At 35.9% G+C, this 24,581-nt stretch overlaps 3 protein-coding genes across 3 annotated transcripts; 1 reads left to right on the top strand and 2 right to left on the bottom strand.

Moving 5' to 3' along the window:
- The first annotated feature begins 6,508 nt into the window (after window positions 1–6,508).
- On the top strand, window positions 6,509–8,521 carry LOC125205688 (autophagy-related protein 8C-like). Its single transcript, XM_048104759.1, has 5 exons — window positions 6,509–6,704; window positions 7,380–7,435; window positions 7,524–7,576; window positions 8,090–8,208; window positions 8,291–8,521. The coding sequence occupies exons 1-5, from the start codon at window positions 6,668–6,670 to the stop codon at window positions 8,392–8,394; spliced, it is 369 nt and encodes a 122-aa protein (XP_047960716.1). The 5' UTR covers window positions 6,509–6,667; the 3' UTR covers window positions 8,395–8,521.
- A 1,900-nt stretch (window positions 8,522–10,421) lies between these two features.
- On the bottom strand, window positions 10,422–12,463 carry LOC125205672 (ankyrin repeat domain-containing protein 13C). Its single transcript, XM_048104736.1, has 2 exons — window positions 10,999–12,463; window positions 10,422–10,808 (listed from the first exon to the last, which is right to left on the bottom strand). The coding sequence occupies exons 1-2, from the start codon at window positions 12,400–12,402 to the stop codon at window positions 10,506–10,508; spliced, it is 1,707 nt and encodes a 568-aa protein (XP_047960693.1). The 5' UTR covers window positions 12,403–12,463; the 3' UTR covers window positions 10,422–10,505.
- A 3,231-nt stretch (window positions 12,464–15,694) lies between these two features.
- Window positions 15,695–18,529, bottom strand: LOC125205679 (lactoylglutathione lyase GLX1). Its single transcript, XM_048104748.1, has 9 exons — window positions 18,398–18,529; window positions 17,916–18,038; window positions 17,707–17,831; window positions 17,198–17,262; window positions 16,872–17,084; window positions 16,494–16,541; window positions 16,298–16,405; window positions 16,064–16,216; window positions 15,695–15,927 (listed from the first exon to the last, which is right to left on the bottom strand). Exons 2-9 carry the CDS (start codon window positions 18,032–18,034, stop codon window positions 15,877–15,879), a joined length of 882 nt encoding a protein of 293 aa, XP_047960705.1. The 5' UTR covers window positions 18,035–18,038; window positions 18,398–18,529; the 3' UTR covers window positions 15,695–15,876.
- Window positions 18,530–24,581: the final 6,052 nt, after the last annotated feature.

The following is a 24,581-nucleotide window of genomic DNA, read 5'->3' as shown; positions in this document are numbered from 1 at the left end:
ATCTTCCTCCATTGCATCACCAACATTAACATCACCAACATCATCCTACAAGGTAATGTCCACATTTAGATATGGTAGTTATTACAGTTATAATACAACCAAATATAACACTAAATATGATACCTGAACCACAACAAATTCATCCATCAAATTTTTTATAATGCTTTCTTCTTCCTTTTTTTTCGCCTTCCATCCCTCACGTGCTTGCACCAAGCTATCGAGATGCTTGTTCATCTTCGATGAGCGGTTCAGAAGGATGCCCAATTTGAATACCCACACATCCATCATTGAACTGGGGATGACAGTAATAAGACTCACATATAGCGTGTCTTGGATATCCAACTCTGACCATCATACTTGACAATTCAAACAGTTAAACTGCAGTATGCTCACATAGTCAATGTATTTTAACCTTCTCGTAATGTAATCTCCTGCGTGGAACACACCATGGTGGTGAAGCGCAATCGTAAAACAATCGGGCCTACTCTTTATTCAAAGTCAAGCAAACCAACAAAACCCATTAATTTCGGATATTACTACCTTTTTTGAGGTGCATAAAATACATAAATTTCCACAAAACCCTAACCTCAACATTACATGATTACAAATTTATAATCAAGTACATAGCCGAACAATGTTACGGGACAAAAGGCGTACCATATTCAAGCTCCGGGTGGAAGATAGAAATATTTATACCACGGAGTTTCCATGTCTCTTCCTCAAGGTCTATTATCACCCGAGGACGGCTAGGGCCAGTATCACCATTGTTCCTTGTATTTTGACTCGACTCAGCACCATCATTTGTCGGCGTTTTTCGACTTGACCCAGCACCATCATCATCATCACCGGTCTTCTTCTTTCGTCCCCTTTTTTTCGGCGGCATCACGGTCGCTGATTGTGGCCGGCGAAACAACTTTTGGAGAGTGGAAACCGCCTATTAGCGACAAAGAGGAGTTAGAGTCGAAAAATGCAAATGTTCGAATCAGGTGAGAGGAAAATGAGAGGGAAAATGGAGGGTTGGTGTGAGGGAAGGAAGATAAACTGTAGAAAATGGTGGGAAGTTGGAAGGGTCTCTCAAAAGTCACTCAAATTTTCCTCTCTCTCATTACGTGTCAACACCCCATTTCCTCTATTTTATATGTGTATATATGAAAGTACATGCAAATCCGGATGATGCTGACTGATTGAAAAAATTTCAATTTTGAAATGTCAAAACCATGCCCAATACTAAGGGACTAAATCTGATATTTATTAAAACGTGAAATGATATTAGTTTTTGAAGTATCGAGTATCATATTTGATATTATTTTACACATGCGTATAGTACAGTTGTACCGCATCTGATATATAATTTGTACTAATGAGGACCAACTATGATATTATTTTACTCATGCGTATACCACTTTTGATATTATTTTATGAACCACATTTGTATGCCAATTTTGATATTTGTTTGTGTTGATTTAGCCGTATAATTACCACTGTAATATAGTACTCCTAACTGGATACCCTCGTATGTAGTCATTACCCATCGAAGAATACCCATTTTCGGCCATGATCACAAATCACAACAACTAAAACTAAAACTAAAATTAAAACTAAAACTAAACCTAAAACTACAACTAAAACTAAAGTCTAAAACTTGTAACTTTGGAAAAAATCATACTTAGAACACATAATTCAATCAAAACAAGTTACATCGATTTAAACACTTCAAATTTTTTTCCCAACATCACGCACACTTTAAATTACAGTTCTTCCTCACAAAATGTTTCTTCACCCAAATTTTCCCCCACACACTGCAATATATTAGTCAAAACCTACTTCATGAAACTCACCAAAATGGCTACAAACGAAACTAACAACGATAACACCAAAATACAGTCTTTCGCTTTACTTCCACCTTGACACCGTTTTCGATATATTTCAGAATCAACTTCTTCTTCTCCTCCGACTTCGTCTTCACGCCCATTGTTTCCAACCAAGTAATTGCAGCCTTCAAAATACACAGACTTGGGATGACACCAACGAAAATAATCGCAGCCTCCAACCTTGCCCTTTTTCTCGCAAACGAAATACAACATTCCATTTGATTGCTTTCTTGTGTCGACAACGATTTTGAGAATCGCTCTTTGCCGGCACATACAATTTTCGTACTCAAACCAGAGCCACCTACAACCATTCACTCCTACCCCATCAGCCGAATTTTTAACGGAATGTGAAGACATGAAGACAAGCTTGATGTTGTGGAGAGAAGCAGGAACAAGAAGAAGAAGAATCGCGATTTTACGGAGAGAATGGTTGACACAAGAGGAAGAAGAAGAAGGAAACAAGTGAGATAGGAGAGAGAATTGGGTCATATTTAGAGGAGAGGCAAGAGAGAGAGATAAAACAATCATGACACCACCTGCAAAAAATAAATGATGTTCTGACTTCATACACAGTAAAAAATTTGAAATGTCCAAATTGCCCAAGCCCTAAAAAGGGCATTTTCTTCTGAAAACAGTGCTCTAGGACCGTTTTTGAAATAAACCCTTAGTCCAGGGATGCCTGACGATATTTTTAAAGTCCAAGGACTATGGGCGAGATAAACCCATAGTCCAGGGACCATTTTTGTAATTCACTCTATACATTATGATTTACTTCGTTAATGAGATATTTTCTACTCCTACTTTTCAAGAAAAATAAAACAATCTGGTTTAAATTGTATAAAAAAAACAATTGCATTTCGTTTGCAATTCCACTAAATTAAATTGGAGTGCTATAAATGTGATTAATAAATTCGGTTGCTATAACTCATAGTTATAACTGATTAATCCCCTTTTCATTTACTATGGTGTCATTCGGTTGCTATGACTCATTATCATACGATTATCCATCTAGGATTAAGTTGTGAGATTATTTTAGTTGGAGGGATGGCTATGACTCATTATCATATGATTATCCATCTAAGATTAAGTTATGAGATTATTTTAGTTGGAGGGGTAGCTATGACTCATTATCATATGTATCCATCTAGGATTAAGTTGTAAGATTCAATCTCATGAACCAAACATAATACATATTCAATCATGAGATATAATCTTTCAAACCGAACAAGCTCATGATTAAAACTTCAATAAAAGATCAATTACTAGTTTTTAGACAACTCTACAAGTGGAATATTGCTACACCATTTTCAATGATGGGCCGAGCTGGCCTGGCCCAGCCAGCCCAGCCCACTTGATAAGTTACTCATCACTCCATGGTTAAACATATGAACAAATACTATTCAAATATAATCTTATACACTATATATCTAATTATTTCGAAAAAAAATCCATCTAATACACACACATCACTTAACAGTTAACAGAATATTACATAGTAAACCAAATAATAAACTTATTAACTACAAATTACTCTCACTCTAAACCATGATTGCAAGAGAGAGAATGAAATGTGACCCAAGTTGGAAGCTGTTGTTTGCTCTTTTGAAATAGCATTAATGACGATACCAAAAAGTAGGAGTCTTGCACCTACCACAAGCACTTGGTCAATAAAGTTGCAATACTTTAGGTAGAGATCACTAAATGCAATTCTTCTCTTCTTCTTCTTTTTCTTCTTCCATTTGAGATAGGAGTATTACTTTTCTTGAGCTACCATGCATTGTGATTATGAATCTGCCTAGTCTAAAATGGTCTAGCTAGGACTCAAACATATCCTAACAAAACTAATGTCCAAATGTGGACAAACCCTAATCCATTTCATATGAAACAACATTAACAGAACATGTCCAAGTACAGATTTGTATGGTAAATGCAAACAGAAAAATACTAGCATATTTATCTATATATGTATGTATACCTAAATTTGCAAAACAAAGAGTTACCTTTTGCATGGAAGGAAAGGCATACGTGATATTGGCACGGCTCAATCAGATAACCGGGCTCTAAGCCCACTGAGCGCGGCTTTCAAATTGAACCGCACCAATATCTCGTAGTATACCACTCTCTATCAATTGCAAGATAAGAGAGGAAGAAGATGGTTAGTGAAGGAGGAGTAATGCAAGGGGAGATATATAAATAAGAGAGAGAGGGGGATCGGAGGCATTGAATTTGCCAACAACCCAACAACAAAAAGGAGAGTATATTTACTCAAAAGCTATGTAACCATGAAAAAGGTCACTGCAGCAAATCTGGAGCCTTCAATTTGCATTTATGAGGTCGGGGAAAAGGCGTGTTAGCACCATCACTACTAACTGCAATTTTTATTAATTATTTTTTGAATTTCAAAATATGTCCATTTTTTTATTTTAAGTAATCGAAGAAATTAAATTCATGGCAGTGGTTTTCTAGTTTATAAATAACTGCCGTCGTTGTCGATTTTGGTTTTGAGGAATTTTCTTGTTTCTTCGTTTTGTTTTTATTTACTTTGTATTTATGAAACGAGAATTATTTGGGTGAAATGATTGTCGTATTAGGAGTGGTGTAACTGTAACTATAAATACCAGTGGACTATTAATTCATTTCTCTATGGACCATTTCTTTCATCATGAATTCAACAATAAATTGTCCCTATGTGCCTTGAACTTTAACCTTCATGATCTGTCAAAAAGGAATCTTCACCTATTATAAATGTATAACTTTGATATGCAGTTACTGCATACAACGCCGAAAACGTCAATTGTGTCTGAATGATCCGAAAATCGCAATGCACTAGTGAATCGTTTAAGGGTGAAATAGTCATTTGAATATTTTTTGGATTTTATTTTAAATTTTTTGTATTTTCATTTGTTTAAAGTTACTAGGGTTTTCAACTTATAGATATGTTTTGATGTTAAAATAATTATCTATAAATGTGATTAATAAATTCAAAGTGAAGTAAATTGGTGAACCTTGATGTACTATACATTTGGATATATATGAGTTTTTGCCAAGATTAAAAGTATAATCTTGTAATGGAAGTTTCAATTAACATTCGTGAGTATGGGGGGTCTCATTGTCGAGTTTAATCCTTGGGTTCCCATTTCACTTTTGCTTTAGATTATGAATCAAGAGACAAAATAAATCCAACAATAAAGCTTTGTGTTCCACAAGTAGCCCATGCCCTTAAAATCTCACATTATACTGTTGGAGGAAATGGCTACAAAATTGAAAAACCCCCAAAAGGTTGAAAAAAGTAAAAAATTAAACCACACATTCTTTATTCGGAAGTGAAAACCTTCAGTTTTAATTGAACTTAAATTTAGTAAACTATATTGAGAGCCGAATATATATTTCTACATTTTTGTAATACATAGGTCACGTGAGTATTTTAAAGGCAGTATGATGCAAACATGCTACAAGAACGACCGACTGATAGAGAACTACATGAGTTTAAAATGAATAAAAAATTTTGAAAATTAAAATAAATTTTTTAAAAATTAATAAAATGACAATTTTGCCCCTTAAACGATGTCTAGTGGCTAAAATCCAAGACAATTGACGTTTTCGACGTCATTGATAAGTAAATAATTAACTAGATACTACTACAAGAAAAGAAGAGGCATTAGGAGGATGTTGATATGGGTAGGAATAAAGAAGGTTAGGAATATAGAGAAATAATTGGTTGAGGAAGTGTCCCTCTCTTCATGCTATGCTATATGCCATTAAAACTATGTTGTGTTTTCAACGTACATCACACCAACATTAAACACCATGGCTGTTTTCACGTGATTTTAGTGACCACCTCTTGTCCCTCACCTAACTCCTCTTAGTCTATCTCTACACATTTACACATCAAGATTCAAGTCTTCTTATAATGTGTAGTCTTGATCCTTGCCCTATGTCGATGGCGAAGACAGCGGCGCCAGCCACAACGGACCTTTGTCGACGACGACGAGGGTGGTGTAGCGAGCCATTACATGGCTTGGATAGAATTAAATTGGGCGCCGATAATTATAATGAACAAATTTAATTTTGGGACCTTATCATAAAGAAAAAGAGGCATCTATGAAGTATAAATGAAGGTGGACCACTTGCTCACATAGTTGCTCACTTTCAACTCGGATAACTAATTGTGATTCATAAATACCAATAAAAAAAATTGCCACAATTTATCTCAATCTTATGTTTGTATTAATGAAGATTAATACTTGATAAATATGTGGATATTTTTCAACACTTTTGAATAAATATGTTTTGCCGAAAAATCTTTGAAATTGACAAGATAGTTACTAGAAATTGTTGAGATATGTCTATAGTTCTTTCATTATTAAATTTATATATTCTACCAAAATTTACACATCAACAATATTCGGATTTTTTTTTAATTCTTGTGAATAAATTAGTTTGCGTTTTCTTCAATATTCAGAAAAATATGAATTTTATTTTGTGAATAAATTTGTCAAACGTTTGAGGTGTTCAATCTGATTACAAAATTAATGAAATCTGTCTTATTAAGATACCAATTTCGTGTACGAATCAAACACCTAATTCTTTTTCCTTCTTAATATAATTATAAGCATTAATTTAAAGCATTAACCCTCTTTATCTTTATTCATATCCCCTATTTTTCGTTGTTTCGAACGCGTCCCAAATTATACAGTCAAAACCCTTTAAAGCTTCAATTACTCTGCTTTGATTTGTGTGTTTGTTGTTTCGATTTCTGATATTCGCAGTTGGAGATTTAAAATTCGAATCTTGCGATGGCCAAGAGTTCTTTCAAACTAGAGCACCCTTTGGGTATGCAATTTCTACCTTGGCATTTTGTATTGATTTTGGTAATATGATAATTTGATGTAGTGATAAATGTTTGGTAACCCCTTTTATTGATTGGTAGCTTTCCCAAAGGGAAAACTGTTTTTTTTTTTTTTTTAATTCTTTCTATTTTTTATTTGACTTTGTGGTTTGATTGTATATTGCTTGAATAGCAGTTGCTATCTGATTGGTGATTGGTTTGTTTTTTGGGTTGAATACATGAATTTGATTTCTTGCAGTATGATGATTGATATGTGAATATAGAAATTTGGTTGAACTCTGATGATCACAGAGTAACAGTCAGATTGAAAGCTCCCCCTAAATTGGCTGACATAATTCCCCAATATCTAGGGCATCACCACTTTCTTAATCAGAGTTCTTGAAGCTTTTAGTTAGTTGCTGTTTATATCTTTGATTATAAGAAAACGGTTAACTGTGTGAGTACTGACTCTTGTACTGTACGAATCGAATTAGGTTCGATCTGTATTCATTTTATTAGGGCCTCCTGGGACTAAAGCTGTTATAATTTGTGTTTTACATTTTTCTACATGCATAACGTTTGTGCTCGTCCAGCATTATTGCTGCCAAGCTTGGTCTCTTCATCAGAATATCTCTGTATCCGTAGCTGACCTCTCATTTTTTCGGTGTCCATTACTGCAGAGAAAAGACAGGCAGAGTCTGGTCGCATCAGAGAGAAATATCCAGATAGAATTCCAGTGAGTTAAACAATTTATTCCGCAGTTGAGGTGTAATTATATGCATTGTTTGCAGTTCTTATTTCCCTTTTTGTTATTATACATTTAGGTCATTGTGGAGAAGGCAGGAAGGAGTGATGTTCCTGACATTGATAAAAAGAAGTGAGTGCAACAACTTAACTGTGGTGTAAAGAGCTCATTAATCTAATTTTCATTATATTTATCTTTGTAGAACATGATGTGATTATCATGTGTATGTGTTAGTTACAGCTTAATTAAAACTATAATTTGTGGATGCTTGTTGATTAAGACGGTGATTAGCAATCCCTTTTGAGGGCACGCAAGTGTTGATCCTCCTGTGTAAAGGGAGAGATCTCAAGCTCAATCCCCCTCAAAACCCAGAAAAATAAAAATAAAGGAAGATCAAGAAGAAGAAGACGAACCACTGTAATCAGTAGGGCTTTCTCTAATATATTCGGATAAGGCTTAGTTACCTAACTGAGATCATCTTGCACGTGTGTTTTTTCCATTTAGTGATAGATAGTGGTTGAATGCATGTTTTTTAACTTATACTTATCTTCCTAAGGTTGCAACGAAACCTTAATTTGTCGCTGTTAAGTTAAGCAACTAATGAATTTTTTACTAGAATGCATCATCACTTCCTATGAATTACAGATATCTGGTTCCTGCTGATCTGACCGTGGGACAGTTTGTTTATGTGGTTCGGAAGAGGATCAAACTGAGTGCTGAGAAAGCTATCTTCATATTTGTCAACGATGTACTGCCTCCGACTGGTGAGTGGGCTAGCTCCTTACGATTCACTGCCTATTCATATTTGTTGTTCACTTATAACTTACAATGTGCTTTGGTTGTTAGCTTCATTGTTGTCTGCAATCTATGACGAGTACAAGGATGAAGACGGGTTTCTCTACATGACTTATAGCGGCGAGAACACGTTTGGCTTTTACAAAGGCCAGTGACCATCAATTTCTTTAGCTAGCATTTCAATTGTACATTTCTCTCCGGTTCATTACTTTTGCCTGCTACCTTCCATTAGAAACTTACTTGCACAATAACTTGGCTAATAAATCTCTGTTCATATCATCATTATTATGCAAATTTCAAGAGTCTTGATTGATCACAAATGAAGGTGAAAATGTATGGATTGTGCCATCTACTCGAATAGCTTCATAGTCTAAAGTTGCATTACATGATTTGGGAAATCCAATTTCATTTGCGGCATACATAGGTGTGTTTGTGTTCATGTGTTGGAGGTTTTCTTTTGGCATTTATTTTTCACCCACTTGATGCTCATGGATGTGCTGTTCTTGACCTTGAGTGCCGCTGCTTTGGCCTTCCCGAACCCACCCGTCTTCTTTTCAGCTGCAGTCTCCTTGTTGCCTTTGGTGTCCTCCTCTGCCATAGCACCAAACCCTCCCTCGCCCCATTGATCTGCCCAGCTCGGCCCGTCCGTAGCCATCCTAGTTTCCTGCATATAGATTGCTTTCATATTAGATCTGATTAAGATTCTTGCTCACACTAATCTACATAGATTGCAAGAATCTAGGCAAACACACACACACACAAGAGAGGGAGAGAGAATACCTGGTGTTGAAGATAGAGATGGGAGTTGAAATTGAATGAAGAAAGAGATGATTCTCAATGGTAGATATATGGGATAATAAGCAAGGATGCATGTGGATGGGCTGTCATTTTAACAAATTTTCTTTTCTTTAAGAAGAAATGCCAACTCACAAGTTACTGTCTTTCTAAGCAACGTTTTGGTTCCCTACCATTATTATTATTGTTTCTTATATCATTTCTCAATGCTAATTTGGCCTAATTCCCAGTTAAGCTATTCCACTATTAATTGTTTTGTGGTTTTCAAAACCCCATATTTGAGCAAATGATAGAGAGAATTACATTTTTAGTGTTTGGACATTACACTTGTATCATTTGTTATCTCTATTCTTTAAAAATATCACCAATCGTCATTGATATAATATTGTTGGAAGCACTTTTGCACATTTGGAAACTTTTTTTTTACAAAAATCCTTATGCTATAGTATTATTTATTTATGTTTTTTCATGAGAAAGAGAACTACCACTTCGGCTATATTTGGTTCATTTATTTTGTTGCATTTTCCTAAGAGAAGTTGTCGAAGTATGTGGCAATTATTTGGTTCATTTATGTTGTATTTCCTCAAGAGAAGTTGTCAAAGTATGTGGCAAATAATTGTTCGTCACACCACGTACTTGAAAGGAAATGAATGAACCAAAATGACGGTTTTTTCTTGTGAAAAATACCTAAATGGGCCGTAAAGCTTTAGGGGTATTGTAGTTTAAAGAAATGCAAAAGTCCTTTCAATGATATTATATCAATGTCTAGAGATGGACGGTTTTTTCTTGTGAAAAATACCTAAATGGGCCGTAAAGCTTTAGGGGTATTGTAGTCTAAAGAAATGCAAAAGTCCTTTCAATGATATTATATCAATGTCTAGAGATGTCTAATGATATTTTTAAAGAATGTGGATTGTAGACATTATTACTGCAATGTCCAAAAACTGAAAATGTAGTCCTCTCAATATTTTACTAAATCTTTTAGTTTTCTTTTCTTTTTTTGGTTTGAAATTAACACTTTTACACTATACTAATTTGGACTGACAAAGAGGAACTTGAGGATGAAGCTTCAAAGGGTCAAGATTCAGACATTATAAATTCGATTCTGTTGCTTCCTTTTCACACAACAGATTTGTCGTTGAATTACTACTTTCTTCATCCCCTTGATTTGTGTGCGTAACTCTTTGTTTTATTGACCACCAAATCTTGTTTCCACTTTCTCTTTACCTTTCAACATTTTTTGTTTTGAACGGCAAAAAAGAACGCCTCAACAAAATTGATTCTTCAAATAATTAGTGAGGAAGAGATGCTTTTCTTGCAAATGGGAGTATCAATGTTCCTTAATTGTTGCCGTTACCACGTTTCTTAGATTCTCAAAACATGTAAATCAACACAAAATTGAAGTATAATACAAATAAAAATATTTCCTGTCATCTAAATTACTACAATTAAAAGCCATAAATAAATTGATTCACTTTGTTTTCCTCGTCGACTTGGACTTGCTCAATTTCCTACTCTTTTCGTCAAAACTACTCAAACTATATCCACTGGGAATCGCAAAAGGATCTTGCGGGAGGCTACCCCCGCACGTCTGGTGACGGGCGGATCCACCCCTCAGCCACGACGACGACAACGAGAAGTAGCCGCTCCCGTTGTCGCTAGCAAACTGCCCCGGGCTTGAGAGCGGAGTGAAGAAATCATCAGCCGGCTGCAGCTCCACAAATTTGGTGAATGTTATCACCACTCTTACTGTAGGAACCACAGGAATCGCAACCTGAGACAATAACAAAATTAAAATTTCGAAATAAAGGAAAATCGCATAAAGCGTGTGTTGGTTGGTTTTTTACTTATATGCATGAAAAGAATGAATTAAAGCAAAAGCATATCAAAATAAATACTGCACTGAATCAGAAAACCGGGGGAGGGACCCAAAGAAGTAGTGAATTGTCGATTTTGACCCTCACCTTTACGGGAAATGTACCGGAGGGAAACGTCGTCGTCAGAATCTCCCGCATGCGTCTAACGGCCTTCACTTTATTCACTAGGATATCAAGTAACGGAAGTAACTCCTCCGTCTTCAACGGAAACTGCTCCGTTAGCCACACCGTCGGCCGGAGACTCTTCGCATACTCCTTCTCCTTCGTCGCCGGCGCCGCCGCTAATCTCTCACCGTGCGGCGGCGGCTTCGATCTCCTCGAATCGATCGGGATTATATCCACGCTCTTCCTCGACACCGTCACGAATTCCCGATCCTCCCTGACGAAGCTGCTGTGCCGCCGCTGATTTCTGCTTCCGTCGCTGAATCGCGGATTCTCAGCGACGATGAAGCCTTCGTCCGACTCGTCGTCGATCTCCAGCGGCAGCACGCACGTCGGCGAGAACGGATCGTCTCTGCGCTCCGCCGCGTTCACTTTCCGCGAGCGGAAAGTGAACATCACATTGTGCATTTCGTAAACCCTAGCTTTCCATTCCCCGACGCTCTCCGTCTTCTCCTGCCGCCTCCAATTCGTACGGCCGATCAATTCCGCCTTCGTCACGTCCATCCCCGGCCGATAAACGCTCGTCTGATTGCAGAAATTGGAAACCTCGGCGTCGGATAACGGATTCCCCGCATTCTCAAACGCATCGTAGATTTTCCTCTCGTCGTGGTTGAGGATCAGGAGAGATCCCTCCGGAACGTCAATTCCGTTACCGTTACCGCAATTGAAGTCGTTTAGGAAGAGAAAGCTCTGATTCGCGCGCTGGATTTTGAGTCCGTCGTAGCCGGCGAGGGAAGTGTCGGCGCGTAGATTACCATCGCGCTTCCAGATTTTGTAAGTATCAGAGGGAGCGATTTTGCCAACGAACGGCACAATCGAGCTCTCGAAATGAAACGAGATCTCCATGTAGAAGTCCCTCATCCGCCGCAGCGCCGCCACGAGGCGCGGCAGGCGGCGCCGCCACTTGCACCAGGCGGCGCGGTGGTGGTGCTGGACCAGCGGCGCGACGATCTCCGGGCGGCGGCGGAGGAGCGCCTCCTGGAGCGGATTCCATCCGGCGGCGTTCTGGAGGGAGATGTTGGCACCGGCGGCGGCGAGCGCGCGGGCGGCGACGGCGTCGTTGAGGCGGACGGCGATGTGGAGCGGGGTCTCGCGGAGGCGGTTTTCGCGGCCGTCGAGGGCGGCGGAGATTCGGTCGGCGATTTGCTCGTGGGCGAGGGATTCGGATTCGGTTTTGATCAGAGTGGGATCGGGGAGTTTGGGGAGGGTGGAGAGGAGTTTAGTGAGGGCGAAATGGTCGGCGGTGGCGACGGCATAGTGGATGGGGCTGTCGGAGAATTCGTGGGGGCGGATGACGGCGGCCGTCGATTTGGGGGAGGACTTGGACATTGGGGGTTTTTGATTGGTGTTATTGTGATACTTAAATCTTTATTTGGAAGTTTATATATGCTTTTTTCCGCTTCTTTTTGTTTTTTTCTAATTTTTTATCATGTAAGTTTTAATTTTGGATTCTTAAATAGTCACCTTGTCCTCTACTATCTTTTCCGTTTTTTGTCGTTTGAATTATTTTTACTTGCTGCTATGCTTCAACGTGATCGATTAAAAATTCTAAATATTGTCCAAATTCAAAATTATAATTTGGATTATTAAAAAATATCAACAAATAAAACATTACCAAGAAAATATTAATAGAATTTTAACGATAGTCAATAATTGATGTTATATTGATATTATATTAACATTAAAGTCTTAAAATTTTACACTATCTTGATATTGTATTGAAACTGTGTTAAAATTGTGTTAAGGAGTTTTGAGTTTGTACAATATATAAATTTGCATTTTATCCTACTGTGCTAGCATATTTATTTGAAAAAATGAGTGAAATTATTCTTTTTCGTAACGACAATTTTATAGGATGGTATTTGTAAGTTGAAAGAATATAATGTAGACTACACAATAAAATAAATTCAATATGTTTTTGTGAATGAATAAAAAAAATGTACGGTACTCAGTGTAATAAACATGATGGCATAGAAAGTAAGGGGCGGGGGGCAAATTAGTCATTAGACAGGTGAGTAGGTCCAATCGGGCTCGACTTTTGGCGGTGTTGAATAAAAAAATAGTTGAGGACTTACAATTAAGCTTTCTATTTTGTCCTTTTCTTCTTGTATAAATATTTTCATTATAAAATTTGTATGTTATGTGAAGTATAGTACAAATATGAATAATATGTAGCAATATTATGGATACGTAACATGTATTCTTTCATCAGCACCATACTACTTAGACAAAATATTTTTTTATTATTTTATATATTAGTAATACAATATTTTGAAATTTATATAAATAATATAAAAATTATATTCATATTTTATTTTTGTACATTCCATTAATTATATTTAGAAAATATAAAAATTTCACTTACATCCAGATAATCGGTTGGATGCCATTTAAATTTAATAGTATACGTGCTTAGTGAAATTTTGAATCTTTAATTAATGGATTTAAATGTTCTTATTAGTGAAATCAGGAAAAAAAAATATTACCCACATTTCATGATTCAAGCCAAACGATTCCAATAAGTTACACCTCATATTAATCACAATTATTGAAATCCGAATTCTAAACTCACTAGTCACAAAGAATGATTATCAAAATCTCAAAATCACAATGAACAATCATTAACTAAAAATTCATTTAGTATATTTGACTGCTTAGTGTCATCATATCACATCCCAGTCCTTATTCGCGAATATAGATCAATCAGTCATTTATTGTTCCCTTATCAATATTGCATATTCTTACTCACCTAAAATTTAATTGATTTTCTACTAAATTACTCTTAATTAATATGCCAAATTAAATTTCCTATAATTAATTTCTATGTTCCGTTACTCAACGTATAGGACAACTAAAGGTTAGTAATTAATTGAATCAGTAGACCCATTGTGTTTTTTCTACAAGAAAAAGTGAAAAAAATGGACCCTTCAGTGATAGTTATGAATCGTACTCAAAATTGTTCAGTTGAGATACTCAAGCATGCAACCTGTCTTCTGTAACATCATTCTATAAAAGCAATCAAAATAATTTATGACAGTTTCCACCTAAAATAAATATTCGGTTTGTGGCCATATCTTAATTATGACATTAAATAGCCATTATTAAAATGACAAATTTAACTGAAAAGCTTTTCAATGTCGGAACTTTGCTAAAATAAAAAATTCAATTTTGATTTGAGAGTGAAAAGCCAACGTCTAGAATGGTCCACGAAATGAGTGTAATTACATTACATTAATTTAAATGGAAGAGTGTAATTCCAATATAGCGTATCTAACTCTATATGCAAATATTATTTCTTTTGGAAATGTGATTTAAAAAATTAAATTTAAAAGTTAAAATGAAGTGAGAATAAAAAGATACGTCGTTGATTGTATGAAGGAGGAAAATAGAAAAGAAAAAATAATGTTTTTTGAAAAAATGAAACTATTCAATTACTTTATGACAACTTAAAAAGGAATGCGATCCAAAACCTTGAGACAAAAGTATGGAAAGCAAAATAGCTTATTATTTTTTTTGTAATAAAAATAAGTACTATGATAATAAACGAAGATATCAAAATTATAATATAATTGATTTTTTTTATAAGTTTAGGATTAACTTGATTTTTCCAGCAATTTGTCTTTAAAAGAAAACACTTATGTGGATGCGCATGATGCGCTCAGGGGCGGAGCCACGCTGGGCCCAGGGGGGCCCTTGGGCCCCCCACCCATTTTAACTTTTCGTATATATAATATATGTATACAACTATATTCAATTGTTTATTTAGCCTAGCTGGTTACAAGACCCGCCTATTCTATGTGAGGTCCCTAAACCCGCCTATTCTATGTATCTCTTTTATGTTTAATTTCCTTTTATATTATAATATTATATTTATTTTCTTTGATGCTGAAATTTTAATCGATACATATTCATAAAAAAAATACTTTTTATCCCATAAATATGTAAATACTATTCCATATTACTTGTATCGTTAATATTTATCTATCGATTTTGATGATTTTCTCACAACTTGTAATTTTATATAATGAATTTCATACACGTATTTATTATCTCTACAATTTAAGAAAATAATTAATTCAGTTTCTGCTATTCATGTTTTAATTATTTTCACTATTCTTCTTGTTAACGATCCCTTTTGTTGCTTATGTGGCTATGCGACGTCAACTTCTGACAATATTGACACTAAATAAACTCAACAATTATTTATCAGAAATTTGGGCCCCCCGTCCATAAATTCCTGGCTCCGCCACTGGATGCGCTATGCCCTTAAATGTCAATAATGAAGATTAATCAGGATAATTAAGTTTAAAATAAGTCGATTAAGTATTAATTAAATTGATTCATTGCAGTTTTTCGCGCAGTCAGTGGAGAGCGCATGTGATAGTAGAGTAGCTCCAATTTAAATGTGCAGATATAATTATAAAGAAGTTTATGTTTTTCCTAGTTTTAATGGGCTGTCTTGTTTTTGTTTGAATATATTCGAAGTATCAAACATTTCAAAACTTTTTTTGAATATTGACTACCTTCTAAATGTTCAGATTTTATCTGCAAATTTTACAGCAGATGCCGCCCCAGTTCTGTTTAGACATGTTTTTGAATTTCAATACCTAAATGCAAAGCCTTTAATAAAATCCGAGCTGCATAGATCTGTCTGGCAAATAGACCAGGAAATCACACAGAGGTTCGAGCCCATAGGGCGTTCGCTGGGTACTCATACATACTAATACGGCCGATCCCATACCAGGGGCGACTGACTACATTATTCAACCAGAGATAGAAATAGTAACATTCAGTGACGCCCTCCTACTTATTTGCCTCGAGTTCTTTCAGAAAATCTTCGTTGTCAACCAACACCTACATAGGATACAAAACATTCGCAACATCAGCTCGCTTAACCATGTTCAAGAGAGGGTAAGATTATGGTGCATGTTGCTACTTTTTTATTTTAGTATATAGTAAATCTTATGTGTTATATAGGCAGTGAACTTACAGTTTTCCAGCCATCGGGATCCAGGAAAGAAGTGATCTTAGTGTTGATTCCAGGAATTGGTCCAGGTTGTCGGGTTATCTTTCCTCCAAGCTCCTGGATTACAACATTCACTACCTCGGCACTCTTGTATACATCATCAGTGCTGATTGCAATCTGAAGCACGGATTTCATCAATAATGAGAAAGGAAATTGATTACGCAAAGTGTGGATGAAGCAATGAAGCATCAAGCTGACCTGTGCATATGCATTCCCTTTGGTATATTCAGTTACACCATAGTTGTATGTCAGTTCCAAAGCAATTGTCTCGTATTCATCAGCATATCCCAGCATTGCTATGGTGTACTGAAAATTATTGAAGACAACACATCAAAACCACAACAATAATGCAAGAAGCTTATATAAATCTGGATTAAAATTGAACCCCCAGTACCTTCTGCTCTGGTCTGTCAGTTTTCTTCAAGAGTCTCATTCCTAATGCCTGCATGAATCACATCTCAATATCAGTGTTTATAGGTTTAGAAACACATACACAATTCCTTACATAGCGACTAAATGTACATTAAACGGGTTGCACTTAGGAATTATGTCAAATAAAAGAAAAAGATGCATGAGTTATTTACTTGCTACGCATAATGCAAAGCAAAAAGAAACTTGGTAGACCTGTAAACTAGAACACTTACATCTATAAACAATGTCAATATCAGAAATGGGCAAATTGGTCAGGCTTCAATATATCATATTCCAGAATAAAGATACAGATAGGTCAGTCTGCGACAAATCAAGAATCAAGAAAAGATAAAGAGTTCACCTTTTCATAGAATTTGATAGAACGGTCAAGATCGCCAACACGAAGCATCACTTGGCAGAGTGGTTCAGGAGTGGGACCACGCTGGATTAGTTCAAAAAGGTAGCCATCTGGGTCCTTGGCAAAAGCAATAACAGTTGATCCACCTTTAACAGGGCCTGGCTCTCGAGTGATAGTTCCACCCTTGGCCTTTATGTCCTCAACCAATTTGTAAACCTTAACGATGGATATAAGAAACAGGAGAAAACATTATGATCTGCATAACATAACCAACGAAAAATATGCATGCTAACTGTTAGAGAAGAAGAGAGAAGAGGATAAAAACTTACATCTTGAGTTGCAATGGCAAAATGCCCAAAGCCTGTTCCAATGTCATACTTATCGACTCCATAGTCTGCTCGATGCATGAAGAATGTCAAGTAGCCAATATTGGTGGAAAACTTGCAGCGTATAAATTTTCTAAAAGGTTTCACTCAATACATGGATTTGAAAGATGCAGAAATGCTGTATTATGTGTTCATAGATCATAAGACCAAGCAAATTAAAAGGGAGAACTGAAAGAGACCAGGTGGAAGAAATCACTAATGTTTATCAGTACAACGTTCAGCAGTATGTCGCTTCGCTCATCCTTATCCTAGATTGAGAGTGATCTAAGATGGGGGGGACACACAGTTAACTCAGGCCAAGCCTTAAATGGCAAAACAATTGTGAAATTAAAAACCTAAGTTAGAGATTAACATCGATTTCAGCGATTTGAGGACTACTAACACATGTATAAACCATGAATAAGTATGCATCAATGACGAGAGCAAATGTTGAAGCTAATAGTATAACATACTGTAAGTCAATTCAACCACAAACTGAGATTCTTCAGGCCCAAACCCAAGAAAAGCATTGGCATATTTCTCTTCCGGGATATCCCTTTTCCGCAACAGCTTCATCCCAAAACATTCAGTGTAGAACCTAGCATAGAAACAAAAATAAGCAACTAGGAGAAACAATAAAGGAAGCTGCACACTAGTCCATCTAGTATGGAAAAATACATACTTAATGGTACGGTCAAGGTCTCCTACTCGATACACTGCGTGCAGGAATCGACGCTTGTCCTTCTTTGGCCATTCCAATAGCTCAGTGCTTGGTACAACAGAGGTTGCTCCTTCCGCCATTGATCTGCAGGTAAAAAGCAGACATCGTCATTAATTCACAAGATTGATGAATCTATCCAACATTTTTCACCCAAAACCTAAATCGACAGGAGAAATGAGCCTTAATGAAGAAATGGGTCGATTAAATAGCTGCATTAGTTCATAGATTCACAAATAGTCCGCGATTTTAACAAAATTGAACCAAACAATCTGAAATTTTGTGTTAATCTGTTGTTGACGAGCTCTTTTACTACAACTGATCGAGTAATTTATTCGTTGATTAGTAAGTAACAGCACGGATTATAGAAAATCAGTAGCTTTCACCGATTCAAAAGCGAAAATTCGGAGAGAGCAAAAACGCAGAAAGTGGAGAGAGGAGCGAACCTGAGTGATAATCTGCGAAGAATCTGGAGAAGTGTCTAGATACAAGCTGACTGATTCTATTTCTACCTACTTCTCAATATATTGTGTGCAATCAGTAATCACATGCTGTGATATATCGTGGACCTTTTAGACGTCACTTGCAAATCTACGGCTCAAAAACGTCCGTCGCTTTTCTATTTGTCACTGCTTTGCCTCTCCATCAAAATCCGCCTTTTTGGCAGAATCCGACTAGTCCTGCTCGACCGGGCTTGCTATTAAGGCCGAAAGTCTTCCAGCGGGTGGCGGGGTTTGAATCCGTGACCCCATGACCACTACAGTTCCGCCCTGCCAACTGCGCTACGACCCGTTGGTAGATCCGATTTTTTTTAATGAAGCTTTTTAATTTATTCTCCAGCTCCTTCCGTCCATGATTAAACGTTTCATATTTGACCGACATGAGTTTTAAGAAATTATTTAATTTTATACGGCAAAGTGGATAGAAAAGTTAGTGGAATGTGGTCCTACTTTTATATACTGATTTTATAATAAAATATTAGTGGAATAAGTTAGTGGAATGTAGAGTCTACTTACTAAATAGAGTAAAAGTGAAATGGAATATTTAATGGCGGACGAATGAAAAAGGAAAAATGAAACATTTAATAATTGAAGGAGAGAATGGCCGACAGAGTACTATTTGATTACCAAATCTAATCTCGCTACGTTTAATTCATTAAATACATTTTTAAAATTTTATGCTCAACAAAAACGATTCAAAACACAAGACAAAAAGAGTAATAGTTCATGCGTTCATTTTAATTAAACGAGTGCTTTAAAAAAGTGTTCGCTAATAAATTTAATTGATGCGTTTAATCGCATATGGTGTTGTTTAGGTATGTCAGTCTAACTCAAAACCCACATATCGACCCGAGTTATCCGGTAAAATCATAGGATTAGGGCCGGAAAATCGCAACCCATATTCAGAAGTGGGCTACACGGGCTAACCCGTTTGGGTCGGCGGGTTATACGGGCTGGCCCGGGTGGGTTGCAGGTTAGCCCACGGGTTGAGCATTTAATGTAAAATATAATTAAACTTTTGGATTATATACTTATACGAAGTATATTTGGTAATATCAATATTAAATATTGTACAACATTTGATATAAAGAATATATGGTAATTACGTCTTCTCTCTCAAATTAAGTTAGGGTTATATGAAATGCATGATTTCCATTTAATTGTAGTCAGATTCATGTGTGATATTAATTAAACGATATGTTTATCTATTTTGTTTCAATTTTCAATTGCTATTATTTTCTTTCTCTTGATCACTTTAATAATGCTTTACTATTTGCGATAATCTACTTTTTAATAATTTAGAATATTTGATTGGATAGAAAGTAACATATAAGACTACTATTGACCCGAATAGCCCGTGGGTTAGCTCGAAACCCGAAGATTTAGGGTTAGAGCAAAAAATTTATAACCCGAAAAATTTACAGCCCGAACATTCCACACCCAAATAGCCCGACAACCCGAGTGGATTGACCCGAACCCGAGCGGGTTAGCCCAATTGACATCCCTAGTGTTGTTTAATGGAAGACTAGTATTAACACCCGTGTTATGCACGGGTCATAAGATTTTAAAATAGTTAAAGCAAATTGTAAATAATTGAAAAAATAAATTAATATAATTATGTAGTACCACGTCAGCAGGCCCATCCCAGAACCTATTTCCCTGCAATGGAGAACCCATCCCAGAGTCTATCTCATTTCATTTCAAAAAACAAAAAAAAAAACATAAATATCTGAATAATATAAATAAAAGTACATAATAAATTCATTATTCGATGTATTACAATATTAGAAAACAAAATACAATGAGAAACGAATTTAAATAAAACATCAGCCCCTCCGTGACCAAAGTTCTTCAATCATATCACGTTGGAGTGCATGATGGGCTTCGGCTTGGCGCATGTCAACCTATGCCTGAAGACATTCATCATCGTTGTATTGTAGACCTCGGCGATGAGACTCACTTGCAACACACACCTACTACGCGCTCCCACATCTGGACAATGATGGGGTTGTTCTCGCCGACGTCGGAATAGGAATCCGAATCCGAATTGTGGGTGAAATTAAACATTTCTAGTGAGAAAAATTGTGAAGGAAAGCATGCGGGTGTGTGAAATGAAGAGGATTGAGGTATTTATATAAAAGAAGAAAATAAAAAAAAAAATTAATTTAAAAAAAAATGAAAATCGGCTCCGCCATCGATCCGAGCCTCCACAACGGAGGCCTATCGCGGGTCGATGCGGAGCCGATAGGGGCATCGGCTTGGCTAATTTATAGGCAGAAGGGCGGAGGCGAAGGGAAAGGGAGATGGACCCATCTCCCTCCTCCACAATGGTGACCCATGGAAAGCGATGGGGGACCGATCTACGGCTCTGGAGATCGGCCCCCATTGTTAATGCCCTTATGTTGTTTTTCAACACGTAGGATATGGAAAAAAAATAATAGAAAAACTACTCCTAGTTATTTTATTAATCTAAATATTGATTGATTTCATTTTATCAAGAAGCAAAATAGCCACAAATATCATAAACTCTCTCTGAAATATATATTTCCCACTATTTTAAACTAAGGGCATGTGGTTGACAAGATTCTGTTTGGGAAAGTAATCTAATTCCTTAAATTTTAAATTCCTGTGTTTGTTTCGTTTTTAATCAAACTGGGAAAGTAATCAGAATCCGAGAACAAGGAAAGTTAGTACAACTTTCCAGGATTCTGAATCCTAACTTTTCTTAGGTATTCTTTTTCCCAGTTTCAAGATTCTTACTAGGGATGTCAATTGGGCTAACCCGCTCGGGTTCGGGCCAACCCACTCGGTTTGTCGGACTATTTGGGTGTGGGTTATTCGGGCTGAAATTTTTTTGGGTTATATATTTTTGGCCCTAACCCTAAATCTTCGGGTTTCGAGCTAACCCACGGGCTATTCGGGCCAGGAGTGATCTTATTTGTTTCTTTCTATCCAATTCGGTATTCTAACTTATAAAAAAAAACTGATTGTCGTAAAGTGAAGTATTATCAAAGTGATCAAGAGAAGGAAAATAATAGCTATTGAAAATTGAAACAAAATACATAAACATATCACTTAATTAGTAGCACGTGTGAATCCGAATACAATTAAATGGCAATTAAATGGAAATCATGCATTTCAAAAAGAGTTAAATAATATTCTTAATTGTATAACGAAAAAATAAATTCTAAGAAGTTAAAAAAGATAGTATAGATAATAGTATATCAAAAAATAAATTCAATGGAGTTTAATGTGATTATATGAGTACATATTATGATATTAATATACTCTATATTTCATTAACCCTAACTTTTGATTTGAGAAAGAAGACATTATTACCTTATATAGTTCATATGCCATATATATTTGATATATATAAGTATATAAACCCAAAATTTCATATTTTTTTTAAATGCTCAACCCATGGGCTAACCCGCAAACCCACCCGGGCCAGTCCGCATAACCCGCCAACCCAAACGGGTCAGCCCATATAGCCCGGTTATGTATTTGGGTTATAATTTTCCGGACCTAACCCTGTGATTTTACTGGGCTATTTGGATCGATCCGCGGGTTTCGGGCTAGATTGACATCCCTAATTCTTACATATTTAAGCAATATAGTATAGTTTTATTATTATTATTAATAATAATAATAATAATAATAATATTAATTATTATGTTTTAAAAATAATTTAAAATTATAAATTATACTTAATTTCACTATATTAAATAACTATAATTAAAACTATCATAATTATAACTATATTTTATAATAATTCATAATATTAATTAATAATTTATTAATATTTAAATTTTAATTATATAATATAAATTCTATAATAAATAATTATTATTATATTTTATAAATTAATAATTAATCAATAATGTCATAGTGCAATTTTAATTTATAAAATTTATTCAATTATAATATCTGTAAATTTTATAATTATAATATAATAATTATTATATTTATTATTATAATAAATAAGTATACCCCATGTAACTATAATTATAATTATATTATTATATATTATGATCGATAATCCATATTTAAACTATCCATCGTAATGATAAATATAATAATATAATTATTATTATTTATAACTAATAATTTATTAAAAAATTACTATATTATTCTTTTTTATAAATAAAAAATAATAAGTATATTTTTAGTTTGGTGTTTAAATTAAGTATAAATTTAAAATCTTGATATTCTCCAAACACAGGAAAGTAAAGTTACTAGGATTCATATTCCCGAGATTCATTTTCCCAGAAATCATTTTCCTTGCCAACTTTACTTTCCCGCCAACTAAACATGGCCTAAAGTTATTTTTTCAGCTAATTTTAACAAATAGTGAATCCTTTTTGGATATCAATTAGGATATTCTTCTTCGTTTCCCTAAATTCTTAACAAATTCAACTTTCTCTTACTTTGACCCTTCTATTGGTAGGATCAATGTTTTAAAAATCGGACTGGACTAGCCGGTTCGACCGGTTTAATCACGAACTAGTAGGCAGTCCGGTCCGGTTCACCCCTAGAAACTGCCAACACGTTGAACTGCCATGGACCGGCGAAACCGGTCAGTTGGACCGGTCCAACCGTGAACCGAAAACTGGTTTTTTGCTTTACAAAATACTCCCTCCGTCCACGAATAAGAGTCTCATTTTTCTATTTTGGTTCGTCCACAAATAAGAGTCCCGGTTCAAAATTATCATAAATGGTAAGAGCATCCGCAGCGGTGAAGGCTGCGGTGCTCGTCCGTCCGTGCCAGCGGCACGACTCTGCTCTTAGCTAAGAGCACGTCCGTGCCACTGAGCAGCACACGTGGCGACACCTCATTCGCCAACAGCATAGTCGTTGGCTTATTAAAAAAAATTTTAAATGCGAAATTAATTGAAAAAAATGTTTTTAAATAAAACAAAATATATTTTCCCACTTCCCAAAAAAAATATATCCGTTTTCTTCCCACTTTTAATTTATTTTTCAAAATTTTTTCCCCCAAAATTCACATTTTCATCTATAAATACCCCCACTTCAACACAAAAAAATCACATTCTCATCTATTCTATCAACATCTACATTCTCTCATCTTTTTTCCTCATACTCTCTCATCTAAATTCCCACCACACTACATGTCACGACCGCACTTTGCTAAGGATAGCGAAAGCGGGTAAATCGCGACTAATGGGGGATTAAAGAAGCGGGGAAAGAAAGGGGGAAAGAACTTGTGAATATACTCGAAGGCCAAGTCGAACACTTCATAGAATAGAAGCCAAATGTACCATTTCATGGTCTTAGAACTAGAATGAACAATACATCAATAAATCAGAGTTCGAAGGTGAGATTCTAAGATGTCTCACTTCACAAAAGAGAAGCACCTACATCTCGTCTCGGCCTATAGGATTTTCTTAATCTACCTCGGCTTACTACTCTCAGAGTTTATTTATTCTCTTTATTAACTTGGAGAAATTCTATTTTCTCTAACTTAAATATTCGGGCACTTATTAATAAGAATAGGAATTCTTGGAAAGTCTCTTCTTAAATCCTTTTCTTCGGATTTTCTTAAGGCCGCTCATGGCGTCGCGGGGCCGGCCTGCCGCTTTGCGTCTCCCACTTTACTACTTTATTTTCCGGAATCTAAATAAATTATTTGGGAATTTATTCCTCGGCCTTGAGCCCAACTCTATTTTTCTCCATCTTTGGAAACTTAGTAAATCATTGGGGAAATTTAAATTTAAATTGAGCTCCAACTCTTTTCTTAAAATTAAATCCCAACCTCTCATAATTTAACTCTCCCAACAATAAATCCACTGGCCCGGATCATAAATTCCTTGGCCCAATTCTTAATTAACTACTAAGGCCCAACAACCATTTAAAACAAATTGGCCCAATCCAAAATTTAGAAATGGGAGCCCACATTATACTCCCTCCCCATCGGTTCTCTCTTTCTCTCCCCATTTCTCAAAATCATTCCCAAATGACTCTCTCTAAAGAAGAAAAAGCCGGGCGACCACTCTTCCATCTCGGCAAATCGCCATCTCGTCCCCGAGCCCCCCTTTCCCCTTATACATCTTCTCCCTTCGACTCAATTATCTCAAAATTAGAAACCCTCGTGAACAAGGGGACCGCG

This window comes from Salvia hispanica, chromosome 1 (genome assembly GCF_023119035.1).
Source record: "Salvia hispanica cultivar TCC Black 2014 chromosome 1, UniMelb_Shisp_WGS_1.0, whole genome shotgun sequence".
Classification (NCBI taxonomy): Eukaryota; Viridiplantae; Streptophyta; class Magnoliopsida; order Lamiales; family Lamiaceae; genus Salvia; species Salvia hispanica.
The sequence above is the reverse complement of the archived record's forward strand: the minus strand, read 5'-3'. Positions and strand labels throughout refer to the sequence as shown.